Source organism: Lipotes vexillifer, unplaced genomic scaffold (genome assembly GCF_000442215.2).
Source record: "Lipotes vexillifer unplaced genomic scaffold, Lipotes_vexillifer_v1.1 scaffold916, whole genome shotgun sequence".
Taxonomy (NCBI): Eukaryota; Metazoa; Chordata; class Mammalia; order Artiodactyla; family Lipotidae; genus Lipotes; species Lipotes vexillifer.
In genome coordinates, this window is record NW_006798383.1 from 3,812,096 (window position 1) to 3,831,262 (window position 19,167).

A 19,167-nucleotide genomic window follows, 5' to 3' on the forward strand; every position below is an offset into this window, starting at 1 on the left:
AAGCAACACAGTAAATTCGAGCTGTGCTGTGGCCGAAGAGGCTACGTCTGCAGCCTGCTTCCTTTTTGCTACAGAGGGAGATTTACTAGAGAGCAGTCAGAGAGAGTCGACCATCAGGCGGAGATCAATCAGGCTTGGAAGAGAACTGAAACGGGACAGGACAAAGTTCTTTTTCACCGTGTGTTGGGGAAATATTCAATACTGCCTCTCTGTACCGTCTAAAAGCACCCTGTGTACCACGGTGTTGCGTGGGTGACGTTTTTAGGAAACCAATTTTGAGCTAGAACACTACTTGGCCATCCAAAATGGCTGACAAAAGAGGACGAAGTTTCCTCACTAGTGAGATATTAAGCAGCATATACTTACCAGGGTTGTGCTGAGAAATCAAAAAGAAAAGAATGGGGGCCCACCTTGCAACATTTCTGGTGTCTTATATGAGTATATCCAGTCTGGAGAAAAGAGCTGAGGGAACCCTCCGCAGCTGTTACCAGTCGTTTGAAATATAAGGGGTTATCCTTATCCTTTTAACCAGTTTACTCCAGTGCCTAAGAAGTACACATGGATGAGTTTGTATACTTTCCCCCTTTTCTCTCTTTGCTAAAAATGGAGGCTTCTTGGTCCCAGAATTGAGGTGGTTTCAACTAAAAGCCTTAGACTGTCAACAGTCCCCTCCCTTCTAGCTGAGTTCAGCCCCTCTTCAATGGGCGTAAAAATAAAAACAGGGGCAATTTCAACTTTAAAGACCAGGTCCATAAACAAGACAAACCCACTCCGCAATTTGTCTAGGGCATCCCTCCCTCCAAACCCTCCTTCTTTAATTTCTGGGGAATTTTAAATAGAGGTCTTGCAAAAGCCTGCACCGCCTGACGTCAACAGCTCTCTGACAACGTGGATTCTTCCACGTGGTGTGGGGAGCAGCCACCGTGAATGCTGATGCTTTCCCAGGCTTCTTTCCCAGTTGGGATTTGGGAGCCACTGGCGTCACCCTAGGAGAGTGTGGGAGAAGAATGGTACCCGGGAGTGTCCCGCCTGGGGGTCCTGTAACTGTGTTTCCCAAACCTCAGGCATTATAAAGCAGCAGGCATGCAATTAAACAGTCTGAGTAGCACCTGTACTAGTGTTTTCTTTAAAAACCAACCAAACAAACACGCCCTCTATCTTGCATTTTTTGTGCACACCCAGCAGAGCTCAGAAGCCCCAAATATGTTGGTCTTTCTGATCCATCACTGTGCCGGGGCCTCATCTTTCAAAACCATTACGTTTGCAAAGTTCCTGTGTCTCCCCGTGAGCTGCCCTTCTGCTCTCGTGCCCTTGTGTTCCCCTGACACCCTGACCTTAGGTTTGGGTTGGCTGTCACCCCAGCTAGACCAAAGGCTCTTTGAGGACAAAGGCCAAGTCTTGCTCATCTTGGCATCCTGTTGAGCTCCTGCCTGGCTCAGTGTTTGACAGAGAAGACTCAATGAGCAGTCGTTGAACACGAAATGCAATGACAGATGGGCACAAGGCTTCCTCCACCTTGCCTGGCTTCTCCATCCACACCACAGTCCCTCCTGCTTCCCTTGGCCTCAGTTATCTCTGAGTCCAGCCCCTGGGGTCAGCGCTGGGCATCTGCTCTACAGTTCCCATTCCTCTGGCCCCGGGGCCTTCTGCCGGGCTAGAGTCCAGCACAGCTCTTCAGCCCCTGGGCAGTGTTCCCTCCTCCAGTCCCCTAAATTGGGGAGGTACCTCTGATTCACAGCACCCTCAGCTCACCTGGAGGGATTTGCCCACAGGAACCTGAGACCGGGAGATTTCTGTTGCTTGTTACCAAACTTGCCCAACATCACCCAGTAAGCTAATACTGCCACCCGTGAGCTCTCACAGTCTGCTCACACACCTGACTGGGCCATTTTCATTTGGGCCTCTCCACTCACAGGAATGGAAAAGCAAAGCTCAGGGAGGACCCACAGGCCAAGCGCCAGGGACAAGCCCATGCCCTGGGTGAGGCTTCTGGAAGAATGCAGAGGGATTCTATGCGCTAGCGGCCCCTCCCCAAGCCCACTCAAAGCAGCCTCACGGGCCAGCTGCAGACCTCCACTGGGACTCTTGGAGCCACGGAGTCTCATACGGGAAACACGAAGCCCTCCTCCATGGTGGATGCAACTCACGGAGGGACCTCTGGAAGGAGCAGCCCCAGAGCCCTGCTGCCTCCAAGCACCAGAGGGTGGGTGGGGGAAAAAGCTACACAGAAGAAACAGCTTCTCCCACCATGGTGCTTCTGCCCTAGGGAACCACAGAGGATTCACCCAGAGGCAGCAGAGCGTGCAGGGAAGAAGCTGGCAAACTACCTTAACACTCTGCGCCTCAACTTCCCAACTTCCCATAAAATGGAAGTCATGCTACCTGTGCTTTACAGGACAGGGCTGGTGATTACAGCACAGGGGTGTCTGGCTCACTGTGTGATATATAGGAGGGGCTTCAACAATCCCTTTCCTGCCTTTCCCAGAGTTTCTGCTATCAGTGGTATTCAGAAACCAGCAAATGGGTTTAAGTTGAGGCTGGAATACCCTGGGCCTGGGATGACCATCCTGGAGCCCAGCTGGGTTTGTATGATTTAGGAAGGTTCTCTCCCTGAGCTTCTCCTGCCTCTGGGCAACACCTTGTCCTCTTAGTTCCTAAGAAGTGGTCTAATACGGCTCCTACCCCAATCCAAGGAGAAAAGGTCACACCCTTGGTCCAGCTGCCCCAGAGACTGCCTGTGGCCAGATGTCTCATTCTAGTCTCACCACAGTTACAGTGATTGGTCAGGCAGGAGTGACTGACACCCATGGACACCTATCAAGGAGCTCCCTCCACCTCTGCCCTGTTAATCGGTGGTGACCCTGCCCCCAACACTCAAAGAGGAAGGGTCTGCAGAGTCATCACCCCACCTTCTGGCACACCAGCAATCGCAATCCCCTCGTTCCCCATGAGACTGAAGGCTCCATGACACGGGGATCAAGCCGTCCTTGCTCATCCCTGTGCCTCGATGTCTGGTGCATAGCAGGAGATAAAAGTTGGGGAATGAATGAGTGCCTCACTTCTAGCCCCTGACTACACACTCACTTAATCGCATGGTTTGGTTTTCTCCCCTCTGAATGACAGCCAGCCTGTGATCAACACCACACCAGGGTCAGCAGGAAGATCCTGGTACCTGATGGCAGAGAGGGAGGGTAGGAAGCTTGGAAGTCACTGACCTAGCCTGCCCTCCAGAACCCCATCTCCTGGCCTCCATGGGGTCATCCCACCACCTCAGGGCCCTTGGAGGAGAGACTCTGGTTCTAAGGTGGGGAGGCCTGGGTGGAATAAGATAACAGATGTCTGGGGATCGAGGTGGGCCTTGAAGAGCTCCCCCCTTTAAATATGCCTTTGCAGTGACAGGCCCAATGCACCGCAGCTGAGTCCCAGCCCTGAGCGATGGCAGGCTCTAACTTCACTTCCCAGGAAGTGAGCAGTATCCGTCATCAGCTCCTGTTCCCCGACGCTGGCCTGCCCCTTAGCCTAGGATGCGGCTGTCTCCATCCCCTCTCTCTGTCCTGGTCTCTGGATCAGAGTTCCTACCAAACCTGGCTCTGACACCATCTAGGCCCCTGAGGTTGGGGGACAGCCCCAAGGGGGCTAAGAGATCAGGGTATGGAGAGCAGGCTAGAATCCTCCTCCCAGCTGCCACATCAGCACCAACAAGACGCTCTGGCAAAAGCGGAGGCTTTTGAAGGAGGCTTTTTAAGTCCAAGGAGGCGAGTTTCTGTCAGCTGTGCAGTGCGGACTGGCACACAGGGCTGGCGTGGAAGCAGAAGAATGGGGTGAAGCACTCATCAGGGGGGCACTGCGGCAGGAGCCCTGGGTGCTCCATTCCCCCTGTGCAGAGGTCAGCTTCCTCTCTGTCCTCCAAAGAACAGTCAGTTACAATCTGGCTCTGTTGGCAAGGAGGTCCAGGCATTCACCACCTCTGGTTTTGCTCCCGTTACCAAGGCCAGGGGGAAGCATGCCCCTCACAGTGTCAATACTCCAGGAGCAGTATTATATACACGCAAGTGTGAAGGAGTTGTTCTGATGCTTGCTGAGGAGGTGCTGGTCGAGGCAAGGGGAAGAGGATAAGAAGCAGGCCTCCCAGGGCTGGGTTGGGGCTAGAAGGGGTGAGAGTCCCATTACTTTGTTATCTTTACGGGCTGGTCGGGGTCTGCTCCAATATGCTAAGCCATTTTCATTATATCCCCACCCCGCTGTGCTAAGTACATGGCAGACATGCAGAAAATGCCAGCTTAAATATGCAGAAGGGTTAAAGACGCTTGGTTGGCGGGCAAGACGGAGGTGAGGATGCCCCCAGGTAGACAAAAAAGACTCAGGGAAAATGGGCTTCTCCAGTTCACTTCAAGGAGGAACAGCAAACGGGCCGGGCAAACCCCTGCCCCCAAATGAGTGGATGTTGGTGGAACTCTCCTATGCTGGGCCTTCGGGACCCTGTGCTGGCTTGAATCTTGGCCTTTCTTTAAGTCCCAGAGTGATTGCTTTCACAGACCTTGTTTAACTTGAGAAGGACGGGGGAGGAGGGGCAAGGAAAACTGCATTCTTCCCCATCAAAGCCAAGAGTCCAAAGTAATATTTCTGGTTGTAACTGATCCTGGCCTGTTTGTGATTACGGCCCCTTGCTCGCTTTCTGGCAGAACAGCCCTGGAACCCCACAGCACGGCTGACGGGGAGAGACACCCCTCGCTCACTTGAATAATCTTGTCCTCGTCTGACATGACCAAAAAACATCTGTCAGCCTATCTGCTTTCAGCAGTTCTCCAGGGTAACTCTTCAAAACATCACTTTATTTTAAAAGGAGGGAAAAAAAAGCCACCCCCAACCCCTACCATAAAATTCCACAACACTAATCATATTCCTTCTGTTACCAGCACCATCCTGGAAAACACAGCAGCACCAGCTGTCCCATTGGCTGATGCAAACTGAAGGAGAGAGGGAGGCTCAGGATTGGACAATCGCCCTCTTTTGCCTATCCCCTCCCTTCTATTAGTGGAGCGCGCGCACATGCACACGCGCGCGCGCGTACACACACACACACACACACACACACACACACACGCACGCACCCCTTTTGCTGTCATAGCACAGAAGGGGCTTAGCAAAGCTCAAGACTATTTCTCAGCTGTTCTCTCCCTGGAAATTTAATCTGCGGAGCATCTGGCCTCACAAAGCCCATTCCAAAGGTGTCCAGGAGCCCACAGGCCCTGTGATCATTACAAACCTAGGGATGTTTGTAGCCAGTGACCCATTTGGCTGCTCGGAGAGCTGGCTGAAAGTTGTCAGCATGGTCAGATTCCCCTTGTCTGCTCCCTCTAAGCTGAAACTGGCTTTTTCTTGGAGCCCCAGGGGTTAGAGGGGATCTTAGGAGTTCTGGAACTATGGAGATGAAAGGCCTGCTTCTTGCCTGGCTTGATAAAAGGATGATGGTCAGGGGAATGGCAGAGCTTGGTATCTGGAAAGCAGCCGTGGCCACTGTCTTCACTCCTAATCACACCTCCCTTCTACAGGTGAGGAAAGTTGATGCTCAGGAGGTAAAGAGACTTGTCTGAGATCAAGCCACCACTGGTTAGTGGGTGGCTGAGCTTGGAACCTAGGTTGACTGAGATCCTCTCATGCAAAGCTTGTCATTCTTCCCACGAGGGCACACGGCCACTCTGCCCATTCAGATGACACCCCGAGCACGGTGCCAAGTGGCAATCCATTGACCCAATGCCCTGAGCAAGAAGTAGGTGGCTGGAACTGGCAGAAAGCCCCCCCAGGGCACAAGGCGGTCACTTGGCCAGGCTGCGAAGAAGCCTATAGCCAACACTGCAGGCACTGGGGCAGGGCCACGATCCCAGGCCTTGCTGCGGGGGCATCCTGATGGCAGCAGCTCAGAATTCTGCCTCAGTCAAAAGACGGAGAGCACGCTGAGCGGAGAGGAGGCTAGGGCTTTGTGAGGGCACCAGTTAGAAGTACAGAAAACAAACGAGAAAAGACAGAGTGTCCAGAAACACCAGGCCTGGAGGCTTGGCCAACCTCCACAGCGACCCCACCGCCTTCCTCGGGGGGAGGGAGGAATGTAAGAGGTGGGGAAGGCAGTGCTTTGGACTGGTGGGGGGACAGCTAGCCAGTGGGATAGCCCCACTTAAGCCCCGAGAAATGGCGTTGCTGAAAGGGGGAGTCTGCGTTCAAGTTGGGGTGTCTTAAAATGACCTCACTGTGGGGGAAGGCACCTAGTCTGAAAAATGAGCCTGTTTGAGCGCAGGGGGCTGGGGAGGACACACAGGGAGTGGCTCTCTTGGGGCTGCCTCCGCTCTCTGCGTCCAGGCTCCAGCTGTAGCAGCAGCTGAGCGGCCCAAGGTGGGGAGCTAAAGAGCCAGTTCACCTCCTCCCTTCACCTGGGGGACAGGCTGGGCCTCAGTCAGTCAGGGGAGATGTGGTGCACCCAGCCCTGGGCGGGCAGCACGGCCTCAAAGGAGATACCAGCATGCCTCGGAGACGGCACCTCTGCACCAATGGTCGCTAGCCATCCCTGCCACAAACTCTGTGGGACACTGGGCAAGTGACTTCAGGCCTCCATTCCTCCTCTGTCAAAGGGCGGTTCGGGCAGATGGTCCGAAATGTCTCCTGCAGCTTGTCTCCTGCCCCTGACGTTTGAGGCGCTCAAGACACCCCTCCGGCCTGTTTATCGCTAGGGGAACGTCTCCTCTCAGGCATCCCCGGCACCTGGCTGGATCCCCCTCATCTGTGCCATGCCACACCTTTGCACATGTCATTCACTTAGCTTGGAGCACTTCAGATCCTTCAGATCCTTGTTCAAGGCCTACTTTCTCCAGAAGACTCCCCTGACCACCCAACCCAGCCACCGCCCCATCTCTGAACCTGACAGTATTCATGAAAGCCCAAGGCACCGGGAGCAGACTGTGCCTTCTAGCCCTGCCCTCCCGCCCCCTCAGTAATACCACCTGGCCCCAGCAGCACTGTGCTTTCTGCCTTGCGCATGGTAGGTGCGCCGTGAACGTGATGGACTCACTGCATCTGGGCCTTTACCCTGCAGGTAAGAGAGAGCCCTAGAATATCGTCACCTCCAGCAATGGGAAGATAGGGGCGATTACTTCAATGGAGCTCTTCATTGGGTCCTGTGGGGCTTGGGGTGGGGCCAGGACAGGCCTTATTTATTTGGACAAAGGGGAAGGCATCCTGACCGGCAGGACCCAGGCACAGCCCAGGCTCTGATCTCACACCCTCAGTGTTGGTGAGCGGATCTCTGGTGAGATCCCAAGTGCCCTTGACCCATGCACCCATCCAGTCCAGCCCTGCCCCGTGGACCTGGCTGAGCCAAACACTGGAACACTCACAACTCTTCTGCAGGAAACTGAGCTAGCGAACTCCCCTTCCCTTTCATGTTCCCTCTGCCCTACCCCTTGGCCTTGCTCCTACCCCAGCTGGGGCTTCAGCGGGACTGACCTCTGCTCTCCTGCTCTCCGTGGCCTGGAGAATTCACACAGCAGAGCGCTCTGGGGTTTGGCTTTTCAAAGAAGTAAAATCCACAAGGAAGAGAAATGCAAACACTGATTGCATTACAGATTTCCAAACACTGTACAAACAGCACTGGATAAATAGTGTGGAAGCCCATGCCCCACCTCCCAGCTGTGCAACCTCTGGGCAGGTCACTTAACCACTCTGAGTTTCAATTTCTGCCTGGAAAGGAGAGAATGCCAAGATCTGCCGTTCCTCTTACCAAGATGTTGTATAAACCACATGGTTTTATATCTTGTAAAACAAACTATTCTGATTCAGAAACAGGTCACCTTGAAAAATGTCCCAAATCCCCTACTAGCTGGCATAAGCAGCCACTTGCTCCCCCGGTGGCTTTGACCTCCCCAATAATCCCCCTAGCACGAGTCTCCAGAGAATAGACACGCAGGCTTCAGGCCACTGGGCTTAGAACATCCCTTAAAACACAAGGTTCTGGGACACGGTGATCCAAGGGTGGCCAGTGGCAACGCCAGTGGGCCAGATACAACAGGAGAGAGGGCTGTGCTATCACAGCACACCAGGCTCAGAAACCCACTCATGGTTCACTCACTTTGTGGCCAGTCCCTGGCTAACTCCTTCTCTGAGTCTGGCTTTCTATCACCACCCATGGTGCCTGGGCCACTTCCCCACAATCCAGTCCAATAAAAGCTTACACAGGCAGATGCATTTTAGCATGAGGCTGAGAGGTCCCTGACTTAGAAGGGAATGTAGAGCTGGGGCTGAGACAAGTAAATGAAATAACAACCCATCCCCCTCCCAGTAATTCCATACAGCATATTCCAAACATAGATAGAAATGAAGTTCGGCGTCACATGAGCCAGAAGCTTCCCTCCACTTCTTGGGATTCAACAGCTCAGCTCCCAGGATGGAGACCCCAGTGAACACCAGGCTTCACGACTGAGTCACCCTGGCTGTTCCCCCACAATGAGGCCAGGGAGTCCAGGTCAGCCCCCGGGAACCCAGAGGATGAGGTTACGGAATCTGAAAAGATGCTGATAGAGATGAGGGCTGTCACCCGGGGCAAACCCCATATCCAGCAGAGCGATTACTGAAAACCCAACTGCTGAGGGGTGTAATATCACACAGCTGCGGGATGATCTGGGGCAAGAACAAGGGGTAGCAATTTTTCAACCCAAATTCCCCTTGGTCCTGACAAATTATAACCCAGAAAGTGCTACAGTCCCAGGGTGAAATCTGTTATGTAAGAGTGCAGGAAATGTGCGGAGAGATCCTTTCCTGGCACTTCAGCAGGTCTGTCACTTCTCCTGGGGACAAAGCGTGCGTGTGCGTGTGTGTGGGTGTGTGTGTGTGTGTTGGCGGCAGGTGGAGGGTCTCCGGTGTTGCCCATTCCCGGGGCACCTGGGCCAGGATATGTCTGGGGAGGGGAGCGGAGTCACCAGTTCGCTACACTGTAAGACTCCCACCTGGTGTGCGGTGGTCATTACCCCTAGAACAGCACGTCCTGGCCTGGTACCACGTGGCCTCTCCTACTTCTCTGTCTTCACCATCTCTCCCCCAGAGCAACTAGCCTCTGGTTCTTCCTCTATTCACCAAGCTCCAAGCATTCTCAGCTTCACTGGCACCTCTTCAGAGAGGCCTTTCCCGGCCACACTCTATCACCTCCTTCCTCTGCTTAATCTCTATCATGTGCCCGTTTATTTCCTGCATTGCACTTTTCAAAATCTAGACTTATCTTCCTTGTTTACATATGGCTGTTTCTCTACCACACGTGAGCCCCATAAGTGTAGGACTTTGTTGGCTTCTGTCACCTCTGGGCACCAGCCTGGCACTTAGTCAAGTAATATGGACTTAGTGATGACTGATCCCCTGAAGATTGGCCTTGCTGGGGTCTGGGCAGTGTGTGGTTCAACTGGTCCCCTGGTGTTCAAACCCAGAAAAGCAGCATTTGAGATGCTTGTGAAAGGACTCAGTGCAATCTTGCTTGCCCGCCTCCCCCCAAAAAGGGGAGGCAGACCCGTATTGCTCCAGGTCTGAGGCCGGGATGAGCTGGTGTCACTCTGGCACTTCAGCTGGATGGATTTCCAAGGTCACCACGGAACCACATCTTTTATGCAGAGATGTCTATTCAAGGAAAGGCTGTGGGACACGATAGGTCCATACAGCCAATGTGAGGTCAGTGTGACCAGCCACTCCACTCGCCCCACCTGAACAGGTGGAGGTGAGACAGAGGGAACGCCTGGGGACCCACTGCCCCACCCGGCCACCTGGCAGCTGGCTCCAGGCAGGTGGCTGGCAGCACTCAGTGCTGACAAGCCCTTGGATGTCTTCCTGACAATGGTCCGTGCAGATCTAGCTCGAGGGAAGAGCTGTTGCCAGTCCCGGACACACCTTCCCCTGCCATCTTCCTCCCCACAGCCAGGATCACTTGCTTCAAATACTACCATTCTCTGATCCCTCTCCTGCTCACCTATTTTCCACGGCCCCATTCTTCCTCTCCATCCGCTGCTGCCCAACTTCCGCTTTCTTCACCAGGACACACCTCCTGAGGCAACCAACCACACACCTGCCTTCCTGTCTTAGCCTCAGTGGGCCCAGCCTTCCACCTGGCACTCCACTCACATGGAAGTGGAATTCCTTCCCCTCTCTCCTGTCTAAGCCCCCTCTCTCCAAGGCGGAGCTCAGGGTCTCCAACTCCTCCAGGCAGCCTTTCCCGACTGTGCTAGTCCCCTTGCCCCCAGCACTGCAGTTTTGTGCCATGCAACAGAGCCACTGAGTGACAGCCAGCATGAGGGTATCACAGGTGGGCCTCTCCTCTTCCCGGCCTTGCATGGAGCTCCTGATCCCACGAGGTCTACTCCTGGGTCACCGAGGGGAATCGGACTCCAACTCTTCTTCCTGTCACAGGCTGGGCCAATAGCTGCCAAGCAAAGGCTCCAGGGGGGTGACTCTGGTCCCCAGCATGGTCTCCTGCTGTCACTACCCTGTAGTAAGCTCCCTCCATGCCCTACCCACCTCACTAAACCATCAGGGCTGAGAGAATCTTCAGACACCATAAAGTGCAATCCCTTTTCCAGCCAGATGGGGAAACTGAGGACACAAGAGGGCATCTAACCAGAGGTGAGTTCCAAAGTCAGTTTGTGGCAGAGCTGCCCCAGTCCAGCGGTCTTACTAGCAACTATCACAAACTGAGCATTGAATTCCTCTTGAAGCAGCATATATTGATACTAACCCTACAGTTGTGGGTACAGTTATCTCCTTTTTGCAGGTAAGGAAACATGCTTAGAGGATTCAAGTAACTTCCCAGTGTCACCACTAGTAAGTGCCAAATCAGTATTAAAACCAGGCTTATCTAAGTTGAACCCATATTTTTAATTGCTAGGCTGTCGTGCAATCTCATTCTCAAAACCATCTCCAGCCCAGGTGACTAAAGCCGGGCTGAGGGGCCCAAGGCTGGAATTGGATGCTCACTTCTGTAGGTTTATTCTGCATGGCCCCTTCCCTTCCAGGCAGCTTCATGAAGTGGGCAACAACCGCACACCAGAGACAGTCTTGGACCAGAACGGACTTTGGAATTGCTGATTAGCCTGACACAGCAGGACCATACATGTGCTGTACTTAGAGAGAGAAGGGTGTCAGATCAAGGCTTTCTGTCAGTTGGGACAGGACCTCGTGGGGACCAGTCACCACATCTAAATGGGGCTGGCTCACTGGAACCAAACACTTAAAAAGCTGTTACAGAGTTAAGAGAGTTAGTTCACTTATCTGTAATGCAGACTGCAACAAACCTGCCCTTCTAGAAAGAGCCTATCCTATCTTTATTGGGACATGTCTTTTCAAGAGCAGATTGGCAATCTGAATTACCAATCAGCAGGTTCCTTAGTAAGACAGAACCTAAGTAAAAGACATAGAAGATATATAGGAGAAGTCCATTTAAGACAGCAGAAAATCTGCAGAGCTATCCCAGTCTCACAATACAGTCCACCCATTAAGTACCCAGCATGCTCACATTATAATTAGAGTTTAAACTCCATAAAGGCAGGGATCGTATGGGTATACACCCAATAGGCATAGAGCCTGGGACAAAAGAGGTACTCAAGACTAGAGAAATAAATGAGTGACTAAACGATAAGTATATACAGTGTATTTCTCACTTACAAAAAGTCCATGTAAAACCAGTTATAACAACGTTCATGAAGAAATACCTAAGTAACAGAATAGATACATCTTCAGTGTTAAGAAGATTCCAACTCACAAAATACATGGCTGAAGAATGCATCATCTTTGACAACACAAAATAATCATTATGACACACAAGTCTGAGGGGAAAGCCTATTAGTTTGTCTTCTTGATAAAGATATTCCTCAAATAATGAATAGTTACATTTCATTGAAGGAGAAAACAAAGCCCATGTAGGATGTCTCACTATTCTCTTAGATTCGTGAGGAAATGGATTCCTGCTTATATCACACAGTTAGGGTAGCATTAGATCTTAAACCTAATAGACTCCTGATTCTTTGTTCTCTTTACTACGCACACCTGCTAAATAAGTAAAATCGATGCAGTCAACACGTTCTGGGGTAGTTTACCCCCCATTACCTCCTCTCGTTAAAACCTGTGCTCCAGCAGCCACTGCTGAATAGGTTGGCAGGGTAGCCATGTTTATACCCCATGACCCTTCCCCCGGACACAGCTGATTGGCCCAGGGTTGGACACCTGATCTTAGGTCTGCCCATCCATTGGCTGGCCAGAAACTAATCAGATTCAAACTTCAAATCTTGAACTCAGAGAACCAGAGACCATTGTCAGCTGGTGGCATTTATCTCAACAAACCAACAGCAGGTGAACAGGCCACTGTTACAAGGGAACAGAAAGACAAGGAAGGTTGGTCTGCAGTTAGGAGAAGATGACAGCTGGACTTTAAATCCACATGGTACCCAAGAAGAGTAGCTGCATTGTCTCGTGCCAGCTTTCTGGTTCCCAGTCCTTGTGCGGCTGGGATATACTTCCCAACCTTGGGATTCTGGTGAGATCTTCCCGAATCCTTTCAGTAGATTCTTGAGCAAGTCTAAGTGGGCATCTGTCCTCTGCTCACAACTCAATTGGGACTAAAGCATTGACTTTGGAGGGGACTGAAGATTCTCATACTCCCCAAGGCTCAGTTTTCTCACCTGTACAATTTCTCACCTGGATGGACCAGGAGCTCAAAACTTCTTGCCCACACAATGCTTTTACCTTAGTCGAATAGCTATGTGCCTCCAAGAAAGTATAAGATCTCCTGGGGTTATCACACTAGTGCCAGGAAAGACGCGAAGACTCAGAGAAGGAAAGCTGCAGCAGGAAAAGAATGAGCATCTGCTGACTCATATCCCCACATCCTCCCCTGGCTCCTAACCCTGAGAGAAGGAAACCATCCTGGAAAGTTGGAAGCAGCTTTGCTTAACACAGAAATCAGAGCAACTGGGACCCTGCCATCACCATTCTGCCAGAAGTTAGACCAGATTTTGCCTCCTGGAAGGTAAAGCCAATGTGGTCTTTGAGGTGTAAGAACGTCCTACAGAGGTGGTATCTCAAGCATTGTTGCTTATGTCAGGGTGGAGGGGTTTTCAAGGACAAGACAAAAATGGTTGGCAAAGCTAACAAAGTTGCTAATCCTTCTGCTAGATCTGTCCCTGATCAATGAAGGAAGAGTCCTTCTCTGGCTGGGCCCCAGGCCCACTGTTTGGTCAAAAACGCTTTCCCTGAAGCCACTCAGGTCCCAACACTGTGGGTGTCTTTGACTTCTATCCACTTACATTCCCTAGAATAGGCTTGTCCTTGGTGTTGGGTATACACCACCCTCAGGTAGCCCATGTCTGTCCCTGACCCACAGTATCACCAGCTCAGTGATGATCCCTCCCAGGATCAGCCCATTCTCACCCTCCCCACACTTCCTCTGTAGAAGGGAGAGATCTCAGCTGTTGGGACTTTAGGGAAATGACTTAACCTCTTAGCCTGTTACTTCAGCCACAAAATGATTAGAGTGCCTTCTACCACGCGGGGTCATTCCATGATGTCAGTAAGACGACGCATGTGAAGTGCATGGCCTAGACCTGGTGTTTACTGTTTACTGACTGAATTGCCTTTCATCAGACACATCTCTCTTTAGACCAGTGACATTACAGAGCATTGGCACAAGCACAGTTCCAAATCCCTCAGGGGCTGTGGTCCCTGCCAGAGGGCTCTGATGAGCAAGCAGAACCAGAGATGGCTGGGTCCCTCTTTGAACATTCTACTCAGAGGGACTTTCAGCCAAGCGAGAAGGGGACACAGGCAGAGTCCTGGCTCCCAGCGGGCAAGGCGAGGCCCCAGGGGGCAGGGTGGTGCTAACTGGGGCTACTGCCCCAACAATTTAAGTGGAAATGCCTCAACACGCCCACCAAGTCCTAAGGTCAAAGGCATCACAATTGGGTCTTTGTTCCAGAGTTCAAAAGCCTCACTCACCACTCCTTCCAAAGCCAGCTTGCAGGATGCCCAACACACCTCCCCTCCCCCGCCGTCAGCCATCCAGCTTCCTTGAATTGGGAAACCACCCTCCCAAGGATCTGCAGTTGGCCCTCTTCCTTGCTCCCCTCCACCCACTTAGTTTCTCTGGTTATGCTGGTTGTACACTCTAGGAGGCCTCCTTGTTTCCGACAGCAACAGACGGTGTGGGTTTGCACCGTGGACACAGCACTCCAAGGTCTCCGTGTACATATCTGCTGCTGAGCAGCTGTTTCCATCAAGGGGAGAGACACAAAGCCCAGAGAATTGGGAAGGCCACATTCAGGGCTCTGTCTACCCAACACCCAGGGCCCTAAGGAGTCTCCCAGCCTCGGAGCCCAGATCTGGGAGGGGGCTTGTGGAGGTCATCTACTCCAGGCCCTGTTTCCAAGCAGCGACGAGACTGTCTCCATTTTACAGAAAGGAGAGCTGAGGCCCAGAGGGAGCAAGGGGCTTGAAGTCACCCAGCCGGCACATGGTAGTGGGCAGAATCCTGCTTCTAGAGACGGCAGCTCCCTCAGAGGATCAGTGTACCAGACTGGGCTGCTCTGGGGATTCAGGCTACCTGAGCCCCCTCAAACAGCCATCGGGGACTCCTCAGGAGAAGGAGGTGCCTAATACTTTGCAGGCCTGCCACAAAAGCCCCACTTCGTCAAGGCTCTCCCTCCTCCACTCCTAGGCAGGGTCCTGGATGTGGGGTGGGAGGCAAAGGGAAGCAGGGAGTCTGGTAACAGGCTGACTGCCTTTTGTGTGGGGTCTCTTCTTCAGCCATGCTGGCCAGTGGCTGGTACCCAGAGACATGGGGGCTCACTCCTCCTGCTGCTTTAGGGCTATATAGCTGTGCTGGTGACACAAGGCAGAGGTCCCTAAGCCAGAAGTCTACTTTTGAGCAGCCCTGACCTTATATGGAAAAGCCGACACGCCTTCCTTTGGAGCAAGCCCCAAAACAAACATCTCTCTCTCTCCTCAGTGGGTGTCTCCAATCCCACCATTAGAGAGCCCTTCCTTTGGGTCTTGAGGTGCTTGGGGTTCCTAGGGCCAGGCCCCTCTGACAATGCAGCTTGGGTGGGGGCGGGGAGGAGGGGCTGGTACTGTGACAAAGGCTGAAAGCCAAGCGGTGCAGGAAGGAGACCAGTGTGGGCACCTGGGGTGAAGGGCCCAGGCCTTTATGCTAGTGACAGCCACTGCCAACCAGGCACAAGGGCAGAGCCTGCCACCTCTGAGGGGAACAAGCTTTGAAGACTCCAGACCCAAGAGGGCCATGAGTGAGGTCTTTGTTGGCATCACAGCCCTGTTCTCAGAGAACACAGCTCTTGAGACCCCTGCAGCAGGAACCTCATCTCACCTCCCCCAGGAGGCCCACTGGGATTTCCTCAGTATCTCTACAGCTACTTGCTGCCCACAGGCATAGGAATCAGGGGCCCAAGAACTGTTCTGTTCTGTTTTTGACTTCAGGTGACTCACTTCCCCTCAATTTTTCTGTGCCTCAGTTATTCTATCTATAGAATGGGCACAGACAGCCTTTGATCTGTCTTCCTGTCAGAGCTTAAAATACTGGAGGGGAATAGAGTGGAACAGGAAAAGAAGAACAGGCCCCTCCCCTCTGGGAGTGTCCTCCAAACACAGATCAGAGAGGCTCCAACGCGCCTGCTCGCCCCGCACGCACGGGGGCCTTCCCCCACAGCAAACCGAAACCAAAACAGAACACCCCAGGAACCAATTCAAGCGCCAGCAGGTCATGAGCAAACTGATGATGGATATCCTGGGCCAGAGTTCATCCCTGGCTCTGCAGGGGTCACACACGCCTGCACCTCAGACTGACGGACTCAGGCCCTCCTCTCTCCACCTCAGAAACCCCTGCTGCCAAGGGCACTGAGGCCTACGCGGTGAGAACCTTGGAACTGGCAGGCCCCTGGACAGCCAAGACAAAGCCTCAGTTCCCAATGACAGGGCGGCTGCTGCAGGACCCTCCCTGGCCCCAGGACCTGATTTCATCCCCCATCTGGGCCCTCTTCCCAGGGCCTGGCGGCCTTCAGCTCAGCAGGGGGCAGTCAGCTCACCGCCCAGACACTAGCCAACCTCCACAGGCCTGACCTTTCCTCAGACAACCCGCCTGAGGACCCGGGACCCCTACAGTGACGTCCTGGCCTGCCTTCCCCACCAGCCAGCCGGGTCCTCCCACCCCGGCCTCGTCCCCAGTTTGGAATATGGCCCCAAGGGGGAAGCTGCTGTAGGATGCCCCTGAGCTGGGGCCTCAGAGGGCACAGGGACCCTGAACATGGGCTGGACAGTCGTGCCCATGCTGCCACCCTGGCCTTGCATTAACACAAGCCAGTTAATTACCCCGAGTGGTGGAGACATTCTTCCACCATCAGGCAAACTGCTGGCCTGCAGCCCAAACCAACAGGGGAAACTTCAGCCTCCTCGGCCCTCTCCCCGCCAGATGGAAATAACGTATAGCTGCAGAGGTGGGGGAGGAGGAGGGGAACAAAAACCAGCCGGGCTCCTCGCCCCAGTGGCCGGCCAGCCAGCTGGGCACTCACCGCTCTCGTTCTTCTCGATGACATCCACCACCTCCCCGGCCTGGAGGCTCAGCTCCGAGTTCTCCTGCTTCTTATAGTTGGACACCACCACGTACTGTTCCAGGATCATGGGCTCGGCGTGGGTGTCGGCACCTGGCGAGGGCAGAAAGCATGCGGTGAGCCAGCGGCCAGCCATGGCCCCGCGGCCGGGGCGCCCCCTGTCCATCGGCCTCGGGGGAGGCTGCTCGGTCGCCAGCGCCGCTCGGAGGGGCCGCCCGCAGCCAGGGCTCGCAGCTCGCCGGGCCCCAAGGACAGGCCATATAGCAGGGCCCCACACCGGCCCGCTGTGCCGCGGGGACCGGGGGACATGGGGAGCCGGGGGCCAGCGGTGGGGGGCGCGGAGGGAGAGACAGAGACGAGACAGAGGCCGAGGGGACTCAGAGGAAGAAGCCTGCGGCCGCGATGAATTAATCACAGCCCGGCACGAGGGAGAGGGAGTCGGAGGAGAGGCCTGGGGCGGACGTGGTCTCTCCGGACCCCTCGGCCGCAGGGGTGCGAGGGGAGGGCCGCAGGCGGGTGGGCGGGCGGGTGGCCCATGGGGGCTGAGGCCGGAGCAGAGGCGAGAGGAAAGGCCAGGCGAGGAGGAGGGCTCGGGCCTCTCTTCAACCCCTGTAAACCCAGAGAAAGAGAGTCAGCAGTCCTCCCCTTGGGCGGGAGAGGGAGAGAGCGGGAGAGGACGCTCCACGGCAGGCTGGGCCCAGGCGAGAAGTCAAGAGGGTTTGAGGCCGCCAATCACTGGGGTTTACTCGCAGCCCTTAAATAGAAACACATGAGACCCATCGAATGAGGAGCCGGGGGGTGGAGGCAGGGGAGGGGGAGGAGGGCCGAGACTGTTTACTTGAAACCCAAGAAGAAAGTCCCAGAGCCAGCGCTGGAGAGCCCAGCCCGCCCCCCGCCAACTTTTCCCCAAGTTCGGCTCCACTGCTGCCCCTCGGGCTTACCAAGGCGCGGCCACTGAGCCCACGGACCTGGTCCCCCGCGGACCAGCCTCAGGCCCGTGCCCCCAGGCCCGCTTCCCGACGGGGCATCGTCCGGCCTGGCTGCCGCCCTCCGGCCACATGGAGACCGACTCAGCCTCCCTCTGCCTTTAAGCTCTGCTGGGGCTTGTGGTCAGGCTCCCGGAAGCCACCAGCTGCCCTCTCCTGGCAGTTTCAGGAGCTTGAGGGGTCAAAAGGTGGGGCTAAGCAGGAAGAGGGCAGGGAGCGAGCAGCTTCTCTGTCCTCTTTAGCCACTGGATCAGTGCAACATTTATTAAGCAAACGCCAGGCTGGAAGGTAGACAGATTGGGTGCCCATCTCGGCTTACTGGCTGTGCGGCATTGAATGTGCTGCTGAAAGCTCTCTGCGCCTCACTATTACCACCACTAGGGTGCAGTGGGGACAGAGCACCTAAGATAACACATGGCCGGCTAGGAGCTGAAAGGATCCATGAACCACAGACCCTCTGGTCACCTCCTACAGGAAGCCTTCCCAGACACCCCTCTCCATCTCCCCGGCAAGAGGAATTCCTAGCATACTTCTTAAACTCTGTGTCTATCACCCTATACATCTACCAGCCTCCTGAAAGGCTGGGGGCTTCACACCACCAGCCTGGCTATAGAAATGGCTGAGAGGGTCTCCAGGCTCCACACGGCCCCCTTGGTGCTTCAGCCTGCAGCTACCTTCCCCACATGCCTGAGTCTAACTTGGCAAATGTTCTATGCCAGGCTCATACACTGTCCCATTTTATCCCCACAACAACCTTGTTACCTTCTCACTTCACAAAAGACACCTCAGAGACCCAGAGAAGACAAGAGGCTTGCCCCAGCTCACACAGTTGCTATGGAGAGAACCAAATTCACTCAGTGTTTTAGGTTCAAGCCCATCTCTCTTTCCATTACAGAACTGCCTCTGATTTGTTTCCAGACATCCCATTCTCCTAGCACGATGATCCTCAACTTGGTCCCACAAGATATGGGGAGCTTCTAAAGTACACTGATGCCTGAGCCCCACACCCAGAGATGCAGACTGAATTGGTCTCAGGTATTTTTTAGACACCCCCTCCTCTCCCATGGTTCTCATACACAGCCAGGGTGAGAAACGCTGCTTAGATCTTTGGGTCTTTCTGTGCGGGAGACTCCATCCAACCTAGGGTGGGGTCGATGGAAGGGAAGGAAACCCACTGTGCCTGGCAATTTTCTCTCATGAGGTGTAGACCCTGCAGCCCCAGCTGAGTCCTTTGGAGACCCAGGAGGGACCCTGTCCCAGCTGAGGCCTGCCACATGGATGTGCACAGGCACTGCCCCAGGCAGCCCATCCGAAGCCAAGATTGTATTTCAGGCCAAAATGTAACCAACAGCTAGGCAGCAGGGCGGGCCTGGCTCTGCATTCAGATTGGGCCAGCTTCTGTGCCTACCCCTGCTAGCTGCACAGAGGCAGCGCTGGGCACGGAGCTGACAGAGACTGCCTCCCACTGTGTCCCCGGGGGGCTGGCAGTGAGTGCACCCAGCACAAAAAGGGCCAGCCCCTGCCCTTGTGGGACACAGGGGCTCCCTTTCCAG

General features: G+C 54.2%; 1 protein-coding gene across 1 annotated transcript in view; it reads right to left on the minus strand.

Moving 5' to 3' along the window:
- SH3PXD2A (SH3 and PX domains 2A) overlaps positions 1-19,167 on the minus strand; it is a 237,414-nt gene that overhangs the window by 34,342 nt on the left and 183,905 nt on the right. The window contains exon 8 of the mRNA XM_007470435.1: positions 16,590-16,721. Within this exon, the coding sequence (XP_007470497.1) occupies positions 16,590-16,721 (132 nt within the window). The remainder of the gene's footprint in view (positions 1-16,589; positions 16,722-19,167) is intronic.